This window comes from Ictidomys tridecemlineatus, unplaced genomic scaffold (assembly GCF_052094955.1).
Source record: "Ictidomys tridecemlineatus isolate mIctTri1 unplaced genomic scaffold, mIctTri1.hap1 Scaffold_75, whole genome shotgun sequence".
Lineage (NCBI taxonomy): Eukaryota > Metazoa > Chordata > Mammalia > Rodentia > Sciuridae > Ictidomys > Ictidomys tridecemlineatus.
In genome coordinates this window covers 522,698-545,162 of record NW_027525461.1, presented here as the reverse complement: position 1 = coordinate 545,162, position 22,465 = coordinate 522,698, and the positions used below count along the sequence as shown (strand labels likewise).

Here is a 22,465-nt window from a genome sequence, read left to right as displayed (position 1 = left end):
TCAATTTCATGTCCTTAAATTTTTCTGTACTTTTTTCCCATTATTTCAGGCTTCATGTCATTTTCCCTATAAAGGTGGAGATATTCCTATCTACAAAAATGTTCATTTGAAAAGAAAAACTTTCCAATTAGAATTTTTCTGGCAGTTTTTAATGGAACTTTTGGAGCATTTTGTGCTTCTAATGATTCAAAATGTCAATTCTGTGACAAAATATAAAATATTTGACTCATTCTCTTATTTATGCAAACCATATCCCATGCATTAGTATAGAAAATATATACAGTTGTATATAGTAAGACCAACATGTGTGAAACAGGAAGTCAGAAATGCAGTGACTTGACTTAAATTGAAAGTGACTTATAATTCTGGAACTAAAACTAAGTTCAGAAATCTAGTTTCTGCACTGTATGTGCAGAAACTAGATTTATTACATTAGAAGAAGAGGTAAAAAAGTTGAATTTGTGGATAATCTTGACTCAGAATTCATAGAACCTTTGGGAGAATTTTTCATTTGACATATTTGGTGTGTCTTTGCGGCTTAGAGCTATGTGTACACAACACCCACCAGCTTTTCCACTGACCACTAACATGATATGCCATTTTCTTGGGATATTGAGTTGTGACTGAAAACACAGTTGGAATAATCTCTAGTGGATATTTCATTTTGTCTCCTTTTGCATTCTGCTACAAACACTCAAAGATTGAGCAGTTGAGACTTTTGACATCTAGTATTATGCAAGTGAAATTTAATACCTAGAGTATTCATTTTTAATAAGTAACTTAATTTTTTCAAAATATGTGCTGTCTTCATCTTTTACTCACTTTTATATCAATGGCTTACAAGCAGATGATGTATCTGCTTGTATGAGTAGGTATATATTTGTTTTCATTTTACTTAATTGATTTTAATCCTACTTTTCAACAGAGTAATTAAGGTTGTACTCTTCTATATATAAAGTTTGTATTTGTAGTCTTTAAGAAATATACTGTTTTTTAATCCAGATCATCGGGTAACATTTTATTTTCCCCTCCACTCTCCTCTTATCATATGGAAAGTGGACCACACACATCATTCTACAATTGCCTAGGAACAGTGGTTACCATGGCATTTGCAGTTTGATACATCAAATACAGCTGTCTGTACTTCCAAAAATATGACTGGTTTCAGTAGAGAAATGCACTGGCACAATATATTTAATCTTTCCCAGATTTAAAGCATATTTTGTTATTGTGGTTTTCATAAGGTTCATTTCAAGGGTCAGAATAACAAAAGCAATGGTGAATGCTTATATTATTGACTATTAATATTACATATCAAGTTTAAAGAATATTACCCAGTTAATGTCCACAATAACCCTCTGTATCACTACTTTTTAGTTTTCTGCCCAGTTTACTTCTGACCGAAATGTAAAAAAAAAACTATGCTTATTATAAATTTAAATTTTAAATAAAAATATTATTCAAAGAACAATGGGTTGTGGGATTAATGTGGATTTCTCTTCCTTATCTATTAATATGCAAAAAAGTTGTTTCTCTCTAAAATTGCACAAGATATTCATAAAACCATATTGAAAACCATCAGTGTTAGGAGGCTTTCTTGACCAATCCTTGTGGTTCAAAGTTCGCTTAGCCTGTCTGCCATGGGAGAGATTCACCTTTCAGTGGTAATTGGTTTGTGATAACAGAGGCCAGGGCAGAGAGAAGTGGGCATCTTTCCTAGAATGATGGTGATAAGCTTATAGAGGTGGGGCACTGTCTGGAATGAAGCCAGCTATACATCTTTGGTGCATTTTTTGGAATCAACTGAATTGGCCCCAGTTTGTTTACCTGTTGGTGTTGCATATTCCCCTACCCTGTCCCTAGAAAGACTTCTGCTAAAATGATAACAGAAGACTAGAGTTAACACCATTCCCTATCTTTAAGCTTGATCATGGGTTCTGCGCTCTTCTGGTTCATCCTGTCTTTTCCCCACAAGATATACTATTGAGAGAGGCCCTCATCTTTGGTCTTTAACAAAATGTAATAAGCAAAGTTTTCTCAATAACAAGAATTGGTTGTATGCTATCACACAAAATTGTAGGGCTTATGAAATGAAAGTGCATGTTGCTTCAAGAGAAGTGTAAAAACATTTTCAGGTCATAACACAAGTTGAAAAATTTGTAATTTATTTCTTCTTTGCATAGAGAAGGGCTGGAAAAAAGAAGTATATTGTGGCAGAACAGGAATTGTCGTGGTTTGGAGTATGGTTACATTCTATTCTTGGGCCTATGATTTTTTTTTGTCCTTGTCATTTTCTTTTCCATCATCATCTTCATTGAATTTCTCTGTGGCTTGGTTTTCTTCTCTGTAGAATAAGGTTTTGTAACTGTGTTCATCAAAGTGTCTTCCAGCTCTAGTATTGTAAAATTATTTTGATCCTTTTATTGTCTTTTAAAATTGGATGAAAGGGCTTTGTTGTGGGAAGCTTTGATCAGTGGTAATGAGATGGTGATGCCTACTTCAACTCTGTGAGGATTTATGAAACCTAAACTACAGAAACAACTTAAGACATTGAATAATGGACATCTTTCTCCCTGGACTCCTGAAGGACCACGTGGGTATCACTAAAAAGTGCTCAAAGACTTAGTTTCATGAAGATGTGTTCAAGTTAATGAAGTTGCTTAGATATTCAAGTTAATGAACTTTAATATTTCATACTATCTCATAGTATTTACAAGGAATATATAGCTGGCAAAGAATAATGTTGATCTGTACCTTAAAAAATATATATATATATAATTTATAATAATTTTACAGGATTTCTTAGGTTCTCTCTATTTACCCCGATCCTCCCCACATGTGAAAATAATATTGTAAACAGATAATTAAAAAAACTCCTAATAGATACATTAAATAACATTATTAAAATTAGGCTACTGTTTATATGCCTTAATTGATTTTTTTCTTTTTGTGTTCTTTTCTAGAATGCATTGATTCCAGTGACCCACATCTTATGATTCACCTAATGATTAATAAGTGACCTAGTAACTAGTGCAAAGCTAGTCCTCAGCTAGTCATCAGTCTTTTGAACATTATTTAATTCTGTTTTCAACTTTTATTTAGTTTCATTTGAACCAGTGAATTTTGATTTGGATGAGAATTGTGGGACATTAACGATCTGGCCTGGTTTTCAACCTGACGTTGCCCTTTTTGCTAGAGGATTCTGTTTTTTCCTTGTAGTGTTTCCCTTTTCACAGAGCACACGGTTTGGTGATGTGTGTTTCTATTACAGGTGCAGTGGTCACTAATGGCAGACAGACTTATCAGTAGCTTTAACTAAATTAAATAATTGAATATCTCTAATGATTAACCATAACAGTTTCTCCTGGTAAATAGAAACCTATTTTCTCATATTGTAAACCCTTTAGACTTAAAATAATTAAATTTTAACCACTGTTAAATATATATGTATGTATGTATGTGTGTGTATATATATACACACACATATATAATTTGACCAAAGGAAATGTATCCTGGTTATAAAAGGTAAACATTTATAAATTATTCTTTATTTAATTCTTCATGTAAACTTCACCTGTTAGATTGTTCAGATTTATATACTCTAATGCATATTCACGTACTCATCACCAGCATTTAACAAACTAGTGTTAATTATTTAACTTTTATTAAAGTCCTTCATGGTATGATGAAATAACTTGAGGTGATTAAAGGTGGAGAATTTTAGAACAGCGAATTCGGCTTATGCAGCAGACTAAGCACAGGTTCCTGAATATTGAACACTGTTGGGTTTTAAAGTTGATCATAACTGAGATTGATTCCAATAGGACCCCCAATTTCACTTTCACCAAAGAGAAAGGCAGTCATAAATATTTCCTTTTTTAAATATCCGTACTTTTCACTTTAACCTTAATAACTATCATGTTTTTACTTTGTTTACGGAATACCTTCACATGTCATGTAATAACAGCTGATAAATATGGAACATGTACTGTGTACTAGGCACCATTTTATATATGCTGAGATCATTTAAGGATCACAGCACCTTTTAACATAGATATGGTTACTTTTTATAGATGAGGAGACTGAAGGTCACAGAGACAGTAAATGACACATTTCTTGGTTCTCCCCCTAGTGTTGACCCCATAGTCCATTTTGGGGATCACCATTATGGTGAGCTATTTTCCAACATAAAAAAAAAAAACTTCTATGAACCTCCCTCTGGTTCACACTAGGTGATTGAATTCTGATCAGTGCAAAAGTACAGTTACTTGGAGACTATTGGGAGCACATCCTGAAGGACACAGGAGAATATATTCTAAATGGAAACTTGTGTATTACTTAAAGAACTGTCGTAATTTAGGAAGTCTACTTTCTTGGCTACAATCTAACCAAGAAGTACTAAAGGGTTTTAATGTAAATACTCCATTTTTCCTGCAGACTTTCACCCAAGAAGAGGATATGTTCAGTAGATACAGACCATCTTTTCCTCAAGACCAAGTACTCCTCTAGGTTTTCTTAGTAGTGATATTTTAGTCAACCTCAAAAAACTTCAAATTTGACTTTTAGTAACTTTGTTTGGCTGTTACCTTGGCTGACTGAAGCTCTTTTCTGAGAGTCTCTTTTTATAAAAACAACTAACCTCTTCTGTATCCCATAGGACGACTGAAAATATAAAGCTATTTTTTAAATGCTATTACTGGTGTTACATCTCAAAATTTACATTTCTATTATTAATCTTGTGTTGATTAACTAATCTCACAATTCTTATTAATTCAGAACTCCTGCTTTTGGATCATCTTATACTAATTGTTACATTTATATTTTGTCTCTTTATTTAGCAAGTTTTCACTATTAATTATAAGATGGAATCTAGTTATGACAGGCACAAGTTCTACCTCATATCAATTAGTAAGAATCATGTCTCTCCTAATGTCCTTGTTCTGAGGGTCTGTGGTTCAAACTGCAACTCTAGAAATGTATGCCCATTTATACCAGTGTTTTGTAGAATGACTATACCATATATGCTTCCCAAGGTATCCATAGCTTTGCATTCCATCAATTGTCTTCATAAATGCTATTTATTTATTCTGACAAGTTTTAAATTCCTTGTTCATAGAAATATACATATTCTGTACAAAAATGCTAGCTTATTTTAGGATCTCCAGACTGATAAATATATGAATATGTGGGTATTCTGTATTTGAGTTATGGATATGTTTACATGAATTTGTGAGTATAAAAATTCCTCTATTTTTAAAATTTCTATGCTGTCTGCTTTACTGTATTATGAAAGTCTTTAGCTCTTAAACACTATTGTCTGTGAAGTTCATATCATGACTGCTTTTAGCATGTAATAGGTGAGATTCATAAGTGACAGTGATTGAGAATATGGCCTAAGGTGGAAGTATTTTTATTATATACCTCATGAAAGCAATCAGTCAAAACATGAGAAAGATGAAACTAAGGAGGAAGATCAAAGATGTCATTCCTTGGTGTGCTTTTACTGCATTGTTACTAATAAACCAGGTCTGCAGTGATAGTGATGCTTGAATAAGGCTAAACTGAAGTCAGTTTCTCAAGAAATAACATCTTTAGATTTTTAGAGAAATATTTTAAAATGTTCTTTTAGCATTTAACCACTCCTTGAGTTTCTCTGAATTTGCTAATACTATGAGAGATCAAGTGAAAGTTTCAGACCACAGAGGCATTATAATCTACTCAAATCAGTATTTACTGCTAATTCCTCACTATGTTCTATATCATCTCTTTATTACTGAGGATCCTTCTCTTGAATTATTTTAGAGGTCTGTTGGGGATCCATCCCATGACCTCCCAGTGGGGGATGATCACGATAGTTAATTAGAATTGACTTTAGTGGTTCAGAATCAAAATATGAGTTTGAGTGGCAGGTTTTCTTTTCTTGTTAGATTATTAGAGGTTTGAGTTCTGAAAGAAGGAACAGCGTAATATGATGGCAAGGGCTAGCTATAACTATATATCAACTGATATGGTAGAAGTTTAATATTTGGGGGGATGATGAGATCACCAGCCACCTTATCTCTCCTTCCTTAAGAGGAATTATGAATGAGGGGTTTGTATAGTATAGAATCTTCCATGTAGGCTTGTGTTTCTGTCTCTGTAGTGATCCATCGTTGTCTTTAGTATCTCACACAGTTGGCGATGATGATAGTTTTTAAATCATTTTTTTTTCTTTTGGGGCAGGTTTTTTTCCTCTGGCAGAAGTATTAGAAAGTTATGAAATAGTAAATTCGTCACTTTTTTCTGGATGTGTAGCAAAGCACAAAGACAGGGAACTTCTTATGTATTGGACTATTTTGCTTGGATGTACTTACATGGTCCTGTAAGAGTGGAATGACCCAAATTTACACAAACATCTAGTCCACGTTTACCAAGACTTCTTACCCATGAAGAAGAAAATACAGAATTCATTTTCCACTCACTTAAATATTTATTGAGAAACTTCTGTATGCCAAACAATTGTTCCAGAATTACAGCAATGAGCAAAATAGAAAAACAAGTTCCTGCCCTTATAGCCAATTTCAGTGGAAGCAGATAATAAACCAGTAAATAAGCCAAAAGCTGTTAAAGGCTTATAGTAAAAAAGTAAAGCTTGGAAATGGGATAGAAAATTTTGGAGTCAGGGAGGAAGGCATTGAAAGGTGACATGTGAGAAATAACCAGAAGGAAATGAGGGAGAGAAACATTAAGCTATCAGAAGGAAGAATGTTCTAGGTATAGGAACAGCCAGGGTAGCCATCCCAGGAACTCTCCAGGCACCATGAGAGGCAGCAAAAAAGCCATTGTGACTGGAGTGAGCTATTCTGTCCTTGCAGATGGTCAGAGACATATAGGAACCAGGACATCAATTAAAAGGACTTAGATTTTCTGTGCCAATTGGGAAAATACTAGAAGGTTTTGAACAAAACATCCTAAAGTAACTTACACACTTTAACAGGATCTTTTCTTCCTGCTATGTTGAGGAAAGACAGTAGGCATTCAGTGTACAAGCAGAGCCCTGTTAGAGTGTTGTCAATGATTCAGACTCTATGGTAGAAGTCAAGCTGATGCTCAGTGTCTTTTAAGGGAGGAGCCAACAGGGTAGATTTGTTATGGATGATGAGAGAGGAAATGACAGCAAATAGAAAAATGACTTGCTCTTTGCTGAGATAAAGACCATGAGAAGTACAGGGTTTGGGTAGAAGGAAGAAAAGGAATGACTGCTAAGATTTCAGGTTTAGACGTGCTAAGTTGAAGTGTCCTTGCCATGGAGACCAAAACAGGTCATCAGATGGAGTAGACATGAGTTTACAATCATCAGCATGTATATAAAACTTACAGGTAACAAATCATCAAGAAAGTTGTGAGTATAGATATTAACAAGAATATGGCCAGAGTTCTGGTGACACCAATGTTGGTCAGAAGATGAAAACTAATGCACCAAAAAAGCAGAGCAACCATAGTATGGATCTGTTGAGAGTGAGAAATGTGGTGTTCTGGGTAAGAAAAAGCACTGCAGAAGGGAGGTCATGTGTGTTTATTGCTGCTAACAGGTCCAAAAAAAAAAGAGTTCTGAGAGAAATGACCACTGATTTATTTGTGGTCAAGGTCATTGGTGATTTTGATAGGAAAAGTGTTAATGGGTCAAGGGTTGGTAAAAGTTTAATTGGGAAACTCAAGTGGGAAAAGAGAAATTGCAGAAATAAAGTATGAACAATTCTAAGTTTTGTTATAAGTCAAAGAGCAAAGATGGTGTGGCAGTTGGCCAGGAGGCATCAATCTGCCTGAGGAGGCAGGATAGTCCTAGGTTCTGCAGACATTCACCTGCCAGGAATGTGAGCAGTAGCCACTTGTAGTCTGTGACCTCAAGGACCTTATCTTGGGCAAATATAAATTCTTGAAACATTTTCCACTGATACACTGGTGCTAAAAAGAGATAGATTAACTAAGACAGCTATTAGTGTACCAGTACTCTTCTCCTTTTAAAACCTTACTTTACATTCAATAATTTCTCTGATTCTTCTGTAAAAGTTAGTTTTTAACTGTATTTCTCAAAAGCCTTTTACATTTCAATTTGTTATTTTCATATTTGTCCCCTGTCCTAGTCTAAGTTAATTGGGGAGGGATATATTTTATTTTTCCTTATATTTTACCTTACTTCTGCACAGATTTTCTTTGTTCCATAACTATTTTTTTAATAAATTACTATTGTGCTTCATTTTGGTAGATGATGGATTTGTTTTAAAGATCAGTGTCTTCATAAGGTTTGCAATTAATTTCTATTCATAGGATTGTGTTTGGTGGTTTTGTTTTTTACAGAGTCCCTGTGAAGCAAGCATAGTGAGAACAGGCTCACTGCGGCTCAGTAGCTCCTCCATTGGGGAACTTCATCTTTGAGGAGAACAAAGTGAAAAGCACCTTCCCCACCCTCCAAAGCAGCTCAGCATTCAAGTGATGGAAATGGCCGAGTGACTGGTAATGTTACTTTTCCCATTAACACTTTCATTTGTATTATGTTCTGCTTAATACAAACAGAAATGATATGTTTGTCTTTTTATTAAATAATGATATTTAGGATTTATAAATAGTCCCTGATTATTCTCACTTGACTACTTTCTATGAATCTGCAACACAAAATAAAATGACAAAATTATATGGCTTCATTATCCGAAAATGAGCAGATTGTAATTTGTAAACTTATTTAGAAAACATTGCCACTCCAGGATTGACTTATATAGTGAGAGAAATGAATCTAAGTGGAATTTTGTCATTTCACAGTTGGGTAGTAAAATGACTTTTAGCAAGGTCAAGGCTCAATTCTTTCTGGAATATATATAAAAAAGCTACAGTGAAGCTGTAAAGGTGCTTTATGTATGAGGCTTGTTTATAAATTGTGTTGTTCCTTTCAGCCCTGCAGTTAGTAGATGGGATTCCTCCAGACAGTGCTTTGGAAACAAGCTCTCCTGAGGGGCCATCCAGCCCAGGTATGACACCTTGACTCCACTCTGTGTCAGTACTGAAAAAGAATTTCCATGACAGTTGAGGAATAGATTTAATTAGAATGCTCTATGAAAGAGATCAGATTCTTTGACCTCATTTCCCAAATTTATTTCATGAAATGAATTCTCCTTCCCTTACTCCCCCCAGGAGTAGGGATTAGAGTCTAAAACTGGCACAAAATCAACATTTCAGTTCTGGAATTATACCTGGAGGACTTTCCCTGTTTGGTCTCTTGTTTTTCCTTATTCAATGTCAGGTTGACATTTGTTAACCTCCTTCCCAAGAGTACTGACACATCATAGTTAGAAACGTTTAGTATGTTTTGGGAAAAAAATTTACATTAAAATATAAGCATAGTTTTTTAAGCAATGCTTCTAGGTATGGATTCAATGACCAGGTATCCTACTGTCATGGTAAAAATTTGTTACCCTGAAAATACTTTCTATTATATAACTTGCATTATCAGTTCTCCTCAAATAAGTAACTGAACTAAATTTTATTAAAAGCATGTGCACTATGATAAAATTTTATGTGCATTTTGACTTATATGTTCAATTATCAATATTAAATTTGCATATATACTGGTATATATTGTTTATAGGATATATTCTTCATCCCCATGTTTACCAAATTTGTAATCACATGACTCACATTTTACTTATGCCTGTATCAACATGTGGTTTTATATATGCTTTCATACATAATTTCACAGTATATTCTTATGAATATTGATATTTCCCAATTCACATATTCATTCTTACACTAAAACCCTAACACAATCCAAAATTTTATATTGACCTTTATGTTACTTCTATAAGAAAGGCAAATTTTACTTCAATCCTTGTACACCAATAAGAATTTTAAAGTGTATTTTGACTTTTATTTTCAATGATCAATATTAAATTCACATACATATCACTGTATATAATTTATAGGGTATATCCTTGAAACTCCCTATTTACAAAATGTCTCATCATATGATTCATATAACAGTCTCCCTAATGTCATACCATGCATGTTTTTTTATGTATTTTTAACATATTTTCACACATTCATCTTATGAATACAGATATTTCCCAGTATACATGTCCATTCTTTAACCCTAATCCTAACTCAAACCAAATATTTTATTATCTTTACATTACCTTTCTATCTAAATCCAGTTTGACTTGAATCCATGTAGTCCAATAAATTTTAAATTGTATTTTAACTTCTATTTTAATTGTTTAATGATAAATCTGCATCTGTACTAATATATGTAATTTATAGGTTATATCCTCACCTCCACTTATATACAACATGTATAATCACATTACTCATATTGTATTCTTCTCTGTGTTATAACATGTATGTTTATACATGTTTCAGTACATTTTTAATGTAAATACTTAGGACTGTTCATATTTTCACATACACATGTTAATCTTTAACCCTACCACTAACTCAAACCAAAATTTCATATTAACCCTAACCTTACCTCTACATATTAACCAATTTTACATAAATCCATGTGATCAGGTGTATATGTACCTGTGAGTGCTAGCTGTGCTTACTGGTTCAGATATGTACGTGTGTGTATGTATATATACATATATATATATGACAGGAGACCTCAGCAGTCTTGTGCAGCCAAGCAATTGCATCATCACTACCAGGTCCCTGGATTGGCACCGGCAGGTTTCCATGTTTGGCCAGAGTTATTTAGTGCTGAGCACCGCATTGGCCAGAACTCCAGTCCTCCCAGAAGTTGAAGCCAGGAGGGCTGTGAGAACTACCTTGGCTCCAAACAGCAAAAGTTGTGCATGGACCCCAACCTCAAGCGCTACTGCAGGGGAGCGGGGGTACGACACAACATTCCTGCACTGCCTCCTATACTGTGGCCCAGACAAGGAACCGGCACCCTACGCCACCTCCTGGGCAAGTTCTGCAGCACCCCCTCCTGCAACACAAGCCATCCTCCCCATCTTCCCGGGAACTCTACTTCCCGCTCGCCCTCCCTGCACATCATGTGGCCCCACCCCTATATTGTTGGGCACAGCCCTGCCCTCAACTCATAAGTGAATGCATGATGCGCACACGAACGAATGCAAGATGCGGTCATGCTCCACGCGCACATGCATGCACACACACACGCACGCACGCATGCACAGACGCACTGCTAACTACTTCTGTGCAGTGGGTTTCCTGCGGCCTAGAAGTTTCAGGCAGATGGTGGAGAAGCGCGTGTCTTCAAGTAGCTGAGGACCTACCTTTGCAAGGCTGCCTGGCCTGCTCTGCTCCTGGCCAAGAAGCTTTGTCGCCCTCTGGGATGAAGTCCCTTCTAGCTTTCAACTTTGCGGTTCCTGGTGAGGATGTGAGGCTTCCCACAAAGGCAGCCTGGCACTCACCACTGTGCTCCTGTTGGACATTGTGCATCCCAGTGGAGAGCCTCAGGTAGAGAGGGCACCAGTGTGTCCAGCAGTTTGTGGGGTGCAGCACTGGCTGGAGCGGCGTCATGGGACCAGAGCTGGGTAAGTAATGCATGAGGAGGAGGCAGAGTGTGTCTCTCTCCCTGTAAGGTGGTTCATGGATGTGTGGACCCTGCTGAGTCCTATTTGGGATAGGAACCTTGCTGGATAGTTCTTAGGGAACCAGAAGCAGGGTGGGGTACGAGGTGGGAGGGGTAGAGGTGGGTGAGGTAGGAGCTCCGTGGGGTAGGAGCTGGGTGGGATAGTGCAGGGGAGGGTGTGCTCTGTGCTATCCATGGGAGGCAGTGACTGAAGGGGTGACCATGCTGAGGCTTGTGGGGGAAGGGTCCTGGCTGGAGATCTTAGGGGACCCGAGCTGGGTGGGGTAGTGTCTGGGGAGAAGGCGCACTGTGCCTGTTGTTGCTAGACATTACCTTGTAACATTCCTGGGCAAAGTCCCACCCTCAACACACAGGCGAGTGCGTGAGGCACACAAGCTTGGGCGGGCATATTGCAAGCTGTTTCTGTGCTCTGAGTTTCCAGGCATCCAGAAGTGGCCAGTAGACAGTGGAGAAGCATGTTCCTCAAGTACCTGAGATCCTTCCTGCTGAAACTGGGAGCAGAGCCAAGGTAGGGAGACCTCCAGTGTCCTCAGCAATGTGTTGTGTATGGCCCTGGCTGGAGAGGTGTTGGGGGACCAGACTGGATGGGGTAGGTGCTAGGTGTGGTAGTGTGTGACGAGGGGGCACACTGTTTCTGTAAAGTGTTGCCTGGAGAGGAAGCTCATGCTGAGGCCTTTGGGGGCACCGCCCTGGCTGAAGAGGCTTCAGGGGAACGGAGCTGGGTGAGGTAGTTGGTGGGGAGGGGCACACTGTGTTTGTACCTGTGAGGAGATGCCTGGAGGGGGCGCTCTTGCTGAGGCCTGTGGGTACAAGGCCCTCACTGGGGAGGTGTTAGGGCACCAGGAACTGGATGGGGTAGTACATGGGGAGGGTACTTGCTGAGCCTGTCACTGCAATGCAATGCCTACAGTGGGTGCTTGTGCTGAGGCTTGTGGGGGTTCAGTCCTGGCTGGAGAGTTATTGGGAGACCAGAGTGAATGGGGTGGAGCTTGGTGGGGTAGGAACTTTTGTGGGGAGAGGTGCACTGTGCCTGTTCTTGCTAGGGGTTAGCTGGAGGGGGCAGTTTTCCTGAGGTTTGTAGGGGCACAACCCTGGCTGGAGAGGTCTTAGGGGACCAGAGCTGGGTGAGGTAGTACCTTGGGAGGGCTGAATTGTTTTTATAACTGTGAGGTAGGGCCTGGGAACATCCCAGCACATACCCCCGCCCTTGACACACATGTGCATGCAGTTTGCACACATTCACTGATTCATGCAGGAACTTATTCCAAACTGCATCTGCACAGTGGATTTCTGGGCAGCCTAAAAGTATACTGCAGATTGTGGAGAAGCTAGGGCCTTCAAATCACAGAGATCCTTTCTACTGATGGCTGCCTGGGCTGCTCCAGTCTTGCCCCTAGACTATGTCACCCTCTGGGAAGGTGTCCTTGCCGTCCTTTCTCATTTATGGTTCCTGGTGAGGATGTTGGGCCTCCCACAGGGGCAGCATGGCCCTCACCACCACCTCCTGTTGGTCCTTGTGGACTTATGAGGAAAGTCTCAGGTAGGGAGGACTCCAGTGTCCCCAGTGGTATGTGGCATATGGCCCTGGGTGGAGAGGTTTTAGGGGACCGGAGCTGGGTGGTGAAGGAGTTTGGTGGGTAATGTGTGGTGATGGGGCACACTGTGCCTGTCTCTGCGAGGCAGTTACTTGAGAGGGCGCTCATGCTGAGGTCTGGAGGGGGCGCACAGCCCTGGCTGGAGAGGCATTGGGGATTGGAGCTAGATGAGTTAGAGCTGGGTGGGGTAGTGTGTGTGGAGGGGGCATGCTGTGCTGGCCCCTTGAGAGGGGCCTCTTTCTGAGGCCTGTGGGGGTTGGACCCTTGCAGGAGAGGTGTCCTGGGACCAGAGGCTAGGTGGGGTAGGGTGTGGGGAGGGGGCACTCAGTGCCTGTGGCTGCAAGGTGATGACTGGAGCAGACACAGGTGGTGAGGCCTCTGGGGGCGCCACCCTGGCTGGAGAGGTGCAGAGAGACTGGCAGCTATGTGGGGTAGTGGCTGCCTGCTCTGAGTGAGTGCCTGGAGGGGGCATTAGTGCTAAGGCCTGTTGAGGTGGGGAAGTGTGGCATAGGAGTTAGTGTGCTGTTCCTGGGTGCTCTTGACATGAGCTGAGTGGGTGTGGCAGAGGTTGCAGGGCAGTGGGGCAGAGGCACTTGGGTGCTGTTCCTGGGTGCTCCTGGAGGCAGCTGAGTTTGTGTGGTAGAGGTTTTAGGGCTGGTACCTGGCTTCAATAGTGGGGCCTTGTTGGGGGAGTAAGTGTGAAGGGAAACTTTGGTTGGGGGCTAACCTGAATGGGGAGATGTTGAAGGGAGAAAGAGGAACACCTGGTTTAAATGGGAGTATGCATGTATCATTTTTAAAGTTGTGCATATGGTGTATCATTTTAAAAGCTGTGTTCTAAACTTTATCTGCCAGTGTTTTCTTTTGTTTGTCCCCCCAAAAGAGTAAATTACAAGTTTTCAGTGTAAGTCTATTCTCTACATTCTGTACATATAATTTATGTGTTTTTCTTGTACCTTTTATTTTATTACAATTAGGTGATTTGTAATGATTCATTGTTTATATATCAATGACTTTCATATTTTAAATCAATCATTTTTATGGAAACCATTTTTGTAAGTCCTCATTTACTTTGCTTTTTAGTTCACTATTTCCCATTAAGTACAATTACTCATCCATTGGCATTTCCCTTTTTGCTGTGCAAAGTATTTCATTCTGAAATACTTTGATGTGTATTTTGTCCAGTGTGTCTTACTCAAGCTTCATGGAAATTTAATTATCAGTTGTTTTTGTCTGATATTCTTAACTTCCACTCATTTACTGGCATATGTCATCACTTTGTTCTTCTTTAAAACTGAGTAATATTCCATTGTGCATATTGACCACATTTTCTTTATCTGTTCGTCTGTTGAAGGACACCTAGGTTGGTTCCATAGTAAAACTCTTTTGTGAGTTGAGCTACTTTATAGCATTGATGTGGCTGCATCACTGTAGTTTGCTGATTTTAAGTCTATTGGAAATAGACTGAGAAGTGGGATAGCTGGGTCAAATGATGGTTTCATTCCAAGTTTTCTGAGGAATCTCCATACTGCTTTCCATGATGATTACATCAATTTGCAGTCCAACCAGCAATCTATGAGTGTGTCTTTTCCCCCACATCCTCACCAACATTTATTTTTGCATATGCAGTAAGTTAGGAGAAACCAGAATGACAACACTTTACCTTCTCAATCAAACAGCATCATGCTGAATGATCAAAGTTCAACATTAACTGTACTTGACAACAGATGTTAAGTTTCCCACCCCCTACTTCATGAAATAAGTATCATCTGTCCAATTCTTGTAGAAATGTTTTGCCTAAAACAGATCATGAGGAGGCAATCAGAAACATTCAAATTCTGCAGAACAACTGTTCAGGACACTTCCACAATGTCAGTGCTGTATAAAAAATGTCAGAAAACCATTATAGATTACAGGATTCTAAAGAAAAATGACAACAAAATGCAACATGTGATCCTTGATCATATCCTGTATATTTAAAAAATCCAGCTATAATGGATTTAGGAAAATTTGAATATGGAATATATACCTTGATAGTAGTTTCATATCAATATCAAATTTCCTCAAAGTGATATTAGTATGGTGGTACAAGAAAATTTTCCTATACATACCAAAATATTAAAATTGATGAATTTAGCTGAATACATATTGGTGTCATGCTAATCTTCATTTTTGCTTAACCTCATTTACATATAGAAAAGTATACAGATTATGGTGCACATTATTTTACTGTTCTTGAAACTTTCCTATAGGATTAAACATTTTAAAATAGCATTTTAATGGGAAAAAAAGCAGTGTTAGACAAAGTTCTACATAGTCTGAGTTAGTTGCACCTACCTAAGCACACAGATTCTAAAACTAACTTTGCTTCTACCAGATGGCTCTTCTACTTGGGGCAGTGCTCTGAGGTCAAGGTAAATTGCTTTGCCTCTTACTAGCCCTTGCCTCAAGCCTCAAAAATCTTTGGGAAGTAAAACAGTGAAACATCACATGTCCACTATGTCTTGTGGAAGCTTTGTACCACAGACAGAATTCTCCATAGCCAAGGAGAAGAGTTATACCTAGGATTGTTTACCACATGGAGATTTTCTTAGCCAGGTGTGTGTCCCTCCTGCACCCCACTGCCCTACCTGAGGGACAGGGCTGGCAAATTTGCAGAAGTCAGGGAGGTCAAAAGCAATCCTGATTTCTTCCTTTTGAAAATTCACATGTTGGAAGTTCTCTGGTGGGCTGAGATGACCAAGTGTGGGGTCAGCTGGCAGGAAAGCACTCCAAGTAGCTCCTTCCACCTCCCTACAAGCTCCCATGGAGAGGCCAGGAGAAGCAGCATATGCAGTCAGAAAACAAAAGGACCCCAGTCTTCCCCAAGTGTGGGCTCCCTGCACTGGTTGGTGTGAAAGACTGAGGGGAAGCAGGGAGTCTCCTCAGGCAGGACCCTATGGGTTTCTTCCTTCCCCTCTTTTGCCAGCACCAAGCTCCTAAAGGCAAAGAGAGCTGGAGAGAATTCTTGGGCAAACCCAGTGGGAAGTCCTGAAGGAAACAACATTTCCTGTGAACTTGCTTGTGGGGTGGCACAGTGATTAGTTAGAACTTTACAAACAGATGCGGGCATATTTGTCTTCCAAGCTGGTAAAGCAAGTTTTAGTGTAGCAGGGCTCAAAGTCATTTTCAAAGTCAAATGTTATCAGTCTATTCCCCATTTGCCAATCATACACCCATGCACTCAGAGCAAGCACATATGTTCAAATGCTCAGTTGCCTGTCTCCCCCCTCTGCCATCTCTCCATGCTTTGCCTTCCTCCCAGGTGCACAGGCTGTGGAAGTACTGACTGTGCCCAGTGAAAGACAGGAAGACGAGTCTCAAAGAACCTGGAGCTTGCTCTAATAACTTGGCTTCTCCTTCAAAGAGCCTTCTAAACTCCCTCCACTCCTTTCCTCCCACTCAATGAAGAATAGTAAAGCTCAGATTTTGCATAAAATTCTTGTTCTATTAAAAAAATCTGTCCTCTCTTATTCGTAAAGCAATCCAAGAGAAGGATTATGCATTTGATTGAATTGGTTGGTTTTGTATCAGGTCTCTGAGACAGGACAAACATTTTAAGTGAAATCACACATTCAAATTTTGTTTGTATAGTCCAGTTTCACCTGGAAAAGTCAGTATGTTACTAAGAATATTTTCTTCCATCTTCAAAGTGGTGAAGTATTTGGAGGCCAGTACCCAGGGTTGTGAATTCTTCCCTCAATTTCATTATTTCATTGTTTTCATTTGAGCTTCTTTATAGCAATGTAAATATATATATTTCAACAGTCCATCCCAGACAACATCAAATTGTATAATTTTACTCTTGACAACATCTCTGTGGCACTGACTAGAAAGGGTTTATTTACCCTGGGAAGAATATCAATTAAAAATCAAATGTTCTCAAAACTCTTTACACTTATGTTGGAGCTAAATAGCACAAGAACTACCAGAGTTCTTCCTGCTACTAATATCATGGTTTCATGGTAAGACCAGGCACAGTATGAAGAAATAAATTTCAGTAGCAAAGGTAGGTCCCTCTCTAACAATATATATATATATATATATATTTCAACATAGAAGATAATCCTAGAAGAAGATAATGCCTGCATTCCAGCTATGGTGCTGCCCTGAGCGGCAGAGTGATAGAAGGGGATCTTGTCACTGCCCAAAACTTTTCCCATGCCAGGCTCCATCAAACAGAACCCTGAGGGCAGCATATGTGGCCTGGATGTATCGAAGGACCTTTCAAATGCCCTGGTGCCCACATTGCTCCTCCCACTGCCCACCCAAGACCTTCCACTGTCCCTGTTGTAACATCTTTGTGGACATAGTGTTCCACCTCCCTGTCCGCTCACCAACCCATCCCTGGACACCTGGTCAGGACCAGGAAACTCACAACATAAGTGGGCCACAGGTGGGTATGAGACCATCTTCCCAGTCTGCTAAAAGTGGCTCCCTGCTACTCTTGCTCACTTCTATCTGTTATTGCCTCCAGTTCTGCACCTGTCCTGGGAGGCTGGCCTTGCTTGCACAGGTGCTGACATGCAAAGGGCATCCCCTCTGTGCTGAGCCTGGTGGAGTCAGGGGGAGGAAAGGCAGTGACTGTGCCCTCCCCTGGCTTGCTGATACTAGATTCTCAGCCTTTTTTGCTGACTGCTGCCTGGTCCTGGGGATCATTGCATGTCTTGGTCTGGGTGTCCTAGTTGTAGGGTTTCCTGGTTCTGAGTGTGTTTGTCTGATGTGCCCACCCTGCTCGGGTTCACAAGTGCAGACGGCTGGTTGGGCAAGGGTGTTTTTTTCATCCTCATCCAGTATCTGAGAAAACAGAGGCCCAGAGTTTTTATGTCCTGCTCCAAGTGACACCAGGCGGATCTTGTCTCTAAAAATCTCGCTCAGAACAGGTGACCTGATGTGCTATGGGGCTAACTGTGCCCTAACCATGGAAATGCCAGGTTGTCCTTGAGATGAAAACCTGTGTGTAGGGCCAAGAGCAGGAAGCCTAGGGGGCTGAGTTGGGGAAGACCTGAGCATTTGGGGGTGATGGAAGTCAGGTCAGATAGACCCTTGAGGTCTGCCTCCTCTCCCCTAGGAGTTGGACCACCACTGTGGGCAGGTGATCAACAGCTTGAGGTATCTGAACATCTGGCATTTCCTGCTGCTACTTGTGTCCCTTTGCCTGTACCTGGGTGCCCTTCTGGTGATGTGCATCGTCTTCCTTGTGGCCACCACGGTGATGTCATTATCCTTGGACAAAGCCATGGCTAGCCACACAGTCCCAAGGGCCCACACTGGGAATAGCATTCCTATAGAGTATTTATACATTCACCAATTGAAGGATTGTTCATTGTATCTAGTTTTTCCACAGTGTTTTAATTTTCTTTTGTTTGTACCAGGGATTGAACCCAGGGGTGCTTAACCACTGAGCTGCATCTCTGATCCATCTGCCCCCTTTATTTTTCTTAAAGGTTTTTTTTTTCTTTTGAGTCAGGGTCTCATTGAATTGCTTAGAACCTTGCTAATTTGCTGAGGCTGGCTTTGAACTTGCAATCCTTCAGTCTTAGCCTCCCAAGTGGCTAGAACTTAGGCACACGCCACTGTGCCTAGCTAGTTTTTCACAGCTATAAAGAAAGCTGCTACAAACATTGGTGTACAGGCATGCGAACCTAAGGTTTCATTTCTGTTGGGTCAATTCTTAGGGGTGGCATTGCTGAGTCATAAGGTAACTGTAGGTGGAACTCTGTAGAAAATTGCCATTTTTCTTTCAAAATCACTGTACCATTCCTAATTTCTACCAGCAAAGTATGAAAATTCCAGTTGCTCCACATCCTTACCAACATTTCACACTGTCATTTGTTCTTGTTTTGTTTTCTCTTTTTATTGAAGCCTTTCTAATAAATGAGTAGTGACATCTCATTTAAGCTCCAGGTTATGTTTTCCTAATGAGCAATGATGTTGAGCTTATTTTTATGTCTTCTTGTCCATTGGTAGGTCTTTGGCAAAGTGTTGGCTCCAATCTACTTCTCTTTTAAAAAATATTGTTTTCTTTCCTTACTAAGTTATAAGAGTTGTGTACACTGGGTTGAGATCTATGTTTTCCAAATTTTTCTTGCAATCTGTGGCTTTTCATTCAGTTTTCTTCATAGCATCTTTCGAAGAACAGAAGTTCTTAGTGGTGTTGTTTTTCCAGTTCTGGAGATTGAATCGAGGTGCTCTGCCACTGAGTGTTGTTATTTATTCTACTTGGAAAATCATGTCCTCTGTGAGGAACAGTTTTATTTTCTTCTTTCCAACATGTGTGTTTTTATTTTTTTTTCTTCTTAGTGTTGACTAGGAATGATAGGAGTGGGCATCTCTGCCATGAGATTCCTTTAGTATGGCAATCGCTTGATTAAAGGCTCTTTCAGGAAGACTGGTGGGCAGCATCAGTGGGGGGAGGTGAAGCTGCAGACTCTGAGACAACTGAAAAGACAGAGGATCCTGTCTGCTCATCACCTCCCATCCTTTTATTCAGCACCCCACCACTGCCATATGTGGTTCCCTCCCACCTGTGACTCTTGAGCTTGGCCCTTTTTCCTCAGCCCTGTGGTCTGCCTGTCTTCTCCTCTGTCCAGCTTCACTCCATCATTGAGTTTGCCTGGCAGCCTTTTCCCTTCCTCCATCCTGTGGTTCTTCCAGCCCCAGGTCAGGCCATAGGCCCTTCCTCCTCTGCTCAGAATGAGGCCCTCCATGTCCAGGATCACTATTCTCAAGGGACCTAAATGTGGTCTGCCCTCTGGGATTCCCCAGTCAGGGTTCCTTTCTATTATTGGAAGCACCCATCTCAGGCATTGATCCCATGCTCCAACTTCACTCCCTTTCTACTCTGCCCCCTGACTGCAACTCCTCCTGGAGTCCCTTGCTTGGTGTTTGGTGGCAAGGTCTCTCGAGCCAGACCTCATAAGTCCAAATCACAGCTCTAGAACTAACCAGCAGGGAGACCTTAGGTAACTACTTAGCCCCTGGTCAGTCAACTTCCCTATCTGTAAAACAGAGATTGTGGTATAATTCATGTAAACCACATAGAACAGTGGCTGTACCAGAAAGTGCCCTGTGTGTTGAATACAGACCACAATAAATGTTGGTGGATGAGGATGTGGGGGGAAAGGTACACTCATACACTGCTGGTGGGACTGCAAATTGGTGTAACCAATCTGGAAAGCAGTATGGAGATTCCTTAGAAAACTTTAAATGGAACCACCATTTGACCCAACTATCCCTCTCCTAGGTCTATTTCCAAATGACTTAAAATCAGCATATTACAGAGACACAGCCACATCCATGTTTATAGAAGCTCAGTTCACAATAACTAAACTGTGGAAACAGCCTGGATGCCTGTGAATAGATGAATGGATAGAGAAACTGTGGTATATATATACCTAATGGAATATTACTACTCAGCATTAAAAGAAAATAAAATTATGTGCAGGTAAATGAATGGAGTTAGAGAATATCATGTTAATTGAAGTAAGCCAATCCTCAAAAACCAAAGGCTGAATGTTCTCTCTGATAAGAAAAAAATGGAGGAACTTTGATGAGGCAAAGGGGAGGCAGAGGTGAGGATGGGGCATGGGGATAGGAAAGATGGTGGAATGAGATGGACATCATTACCCTAAGTACATGTATGAATGCACATATGGTGTGATGCTACATCAGGTACAAGCATAGAAATGTAAAGATGCGCTACAGTTGTGTACAATGAAATAAAATGCATTGTGCTGTTATATATAACTAATTTAAAAAACCAAAAAACAAACAAACAAAAAAAGAAAACCTAAGGCTAGCATGGTCTGCTACAAAGCTCAATAGACCTGGTATTTATGATTCTAGAACCACTCCTGACCTTTTTCCATGACCCAATGCATGTCATCCCTTCTTGTGCTAAAACAGAAATCGACATAAAATTTGAAGGTAGACTGTGACTCAAACATCATTGCATTCTCAGTAGAAACACAATTGACCAAGAGAAAGCTGAAAAAAAGTTCAACATTACTAATCCTTAGAGAAATGCAAGTTAGAATCATAATGAGATACCCTCCCACACCTATTAGAATGACTATTATCAAAAAGACCAAAGAACCAGCGGCACATGCCTTAATACCAGTAACTCAAGAGGCTGAGGTGGGAGGATTATAAATTCAAGGTAAACCTCAGCAACTTAGTGAGACCTGATTTCAGAATAAAACTTAAAAAGGTCTGCAGTTGTGTATCTGGGTAATGTACCCCTGGGTTCAACTTGAGTATAAATAAAAGAAAAAGAAAGACAAAAGATATTAAGTACTGGTCTGGATAGGGAGAAACTAGAATTCTTGTAGAATGTTTGGTGGAATTTAAATTAGTCTAGTCATTAGGAAAATCAATATGGGAAGTTTCTTTAAAAATCGAAAATAGAGCTCAGTTGGTAGAGTGCTTGCCATGCATGGACAAGGCCCTGGGTTCAATCCCCAGCACCAAAAAAAAAAAAAAAAAAAATTACCCTACAGTCCAGACATCCAACTACTTGGTATATATCCAAAGGAAATGGCATCAGTGTATTAATAGATATCTGCACCCCATGTTCATTGCAGTAATATTCTCAGAACCTAGAAATGGGAAAAGCTGTGTCTATCAGTGGGTGAGTTGATATAAAAAATGTGGTTTAGTAATATAAGGGGACACTATTTAGTCTTTAAATAAAATTAGGAAGTCCTGTCACTTGTGGCATTGAATGAGGGAGGCCAAAGGACATTTTACTGGGGGAAATAAGCCAGGCATAGGACAACTATCACATGATCTCACCTACATGTGGAATCTATAAAAGTTGAACTCATAGAAACAGAGAGCAGAATGGTGACTGCCAGGGGCCCAGGAGTGGCTGGGCTGTGGATGGGGGAGATGCTGGTCCCAGGAAGCCAAATTTCACTTAGATGAGGGGGATGAGTTTAAGGGATCTATTGTACAATAAGATGACTACAGTTAATAATAACATACAACAGAATGAGTACAGTTGATAATGTTATATATACTGGAAAATGACTCAGAGAATAGATTTCAAGGGTTCTCAACACAAAAAAGAATATGAAATAATGTATATGTATACATGTTTCAAAATATGTTTTATGCCATAAATATGTACAAATTATTATCATTATGTTATCATCATCATCATCATCAGGGATTGTACGGAGGGTTGCTTAACCATTGAGTCACGTCCCCAGCCCATTTTATGTTTTATGTTGAGACAGAA

The 22,465-nt window shown here is 39.9% G+C and overlaps 1 protein-coding gene across 6 annotated transcripts in view; it reads left to right on the top strand.

The window, feature by feature from the left end:
- LOC144374571 (uncharacterized) overlaps positions 1-22,465 on the top strand; it is a 59,259-nt gene that overhangs the window by 12,080 nt on the left and 24,714 nt on the right. For 2 of the 6 annotated variants that reach the window (XM_078037328.1, XM_078037327.1), the window contains exons 3-6: positions 8,338-8,493; positions 8,928-9,002; positions 10,625-11,528; positions 12,002-12,095. In XM_078037328.1, the coding sequence (XP_077893454.1) occupies positions 11,513-11,528; positions 12,002-12,095 (110 nt within the window). In that variant the 5' untranslated portion in view covers positions 8,338-8,493; positions 8,928-9,002; positions 10,625-11,512. The remainder of the gene's footprint in view (positions 1-8,337; positions 8,494-8,927; positions 9,003-10,624; positions 11,529-12,001; positions 12,096-22,465) is intronic. The other 4 variants (XM_078037329.1, XM_078037331.1, XM_078037330.1 and 1 more) reach the window with 4 other exon arrangements.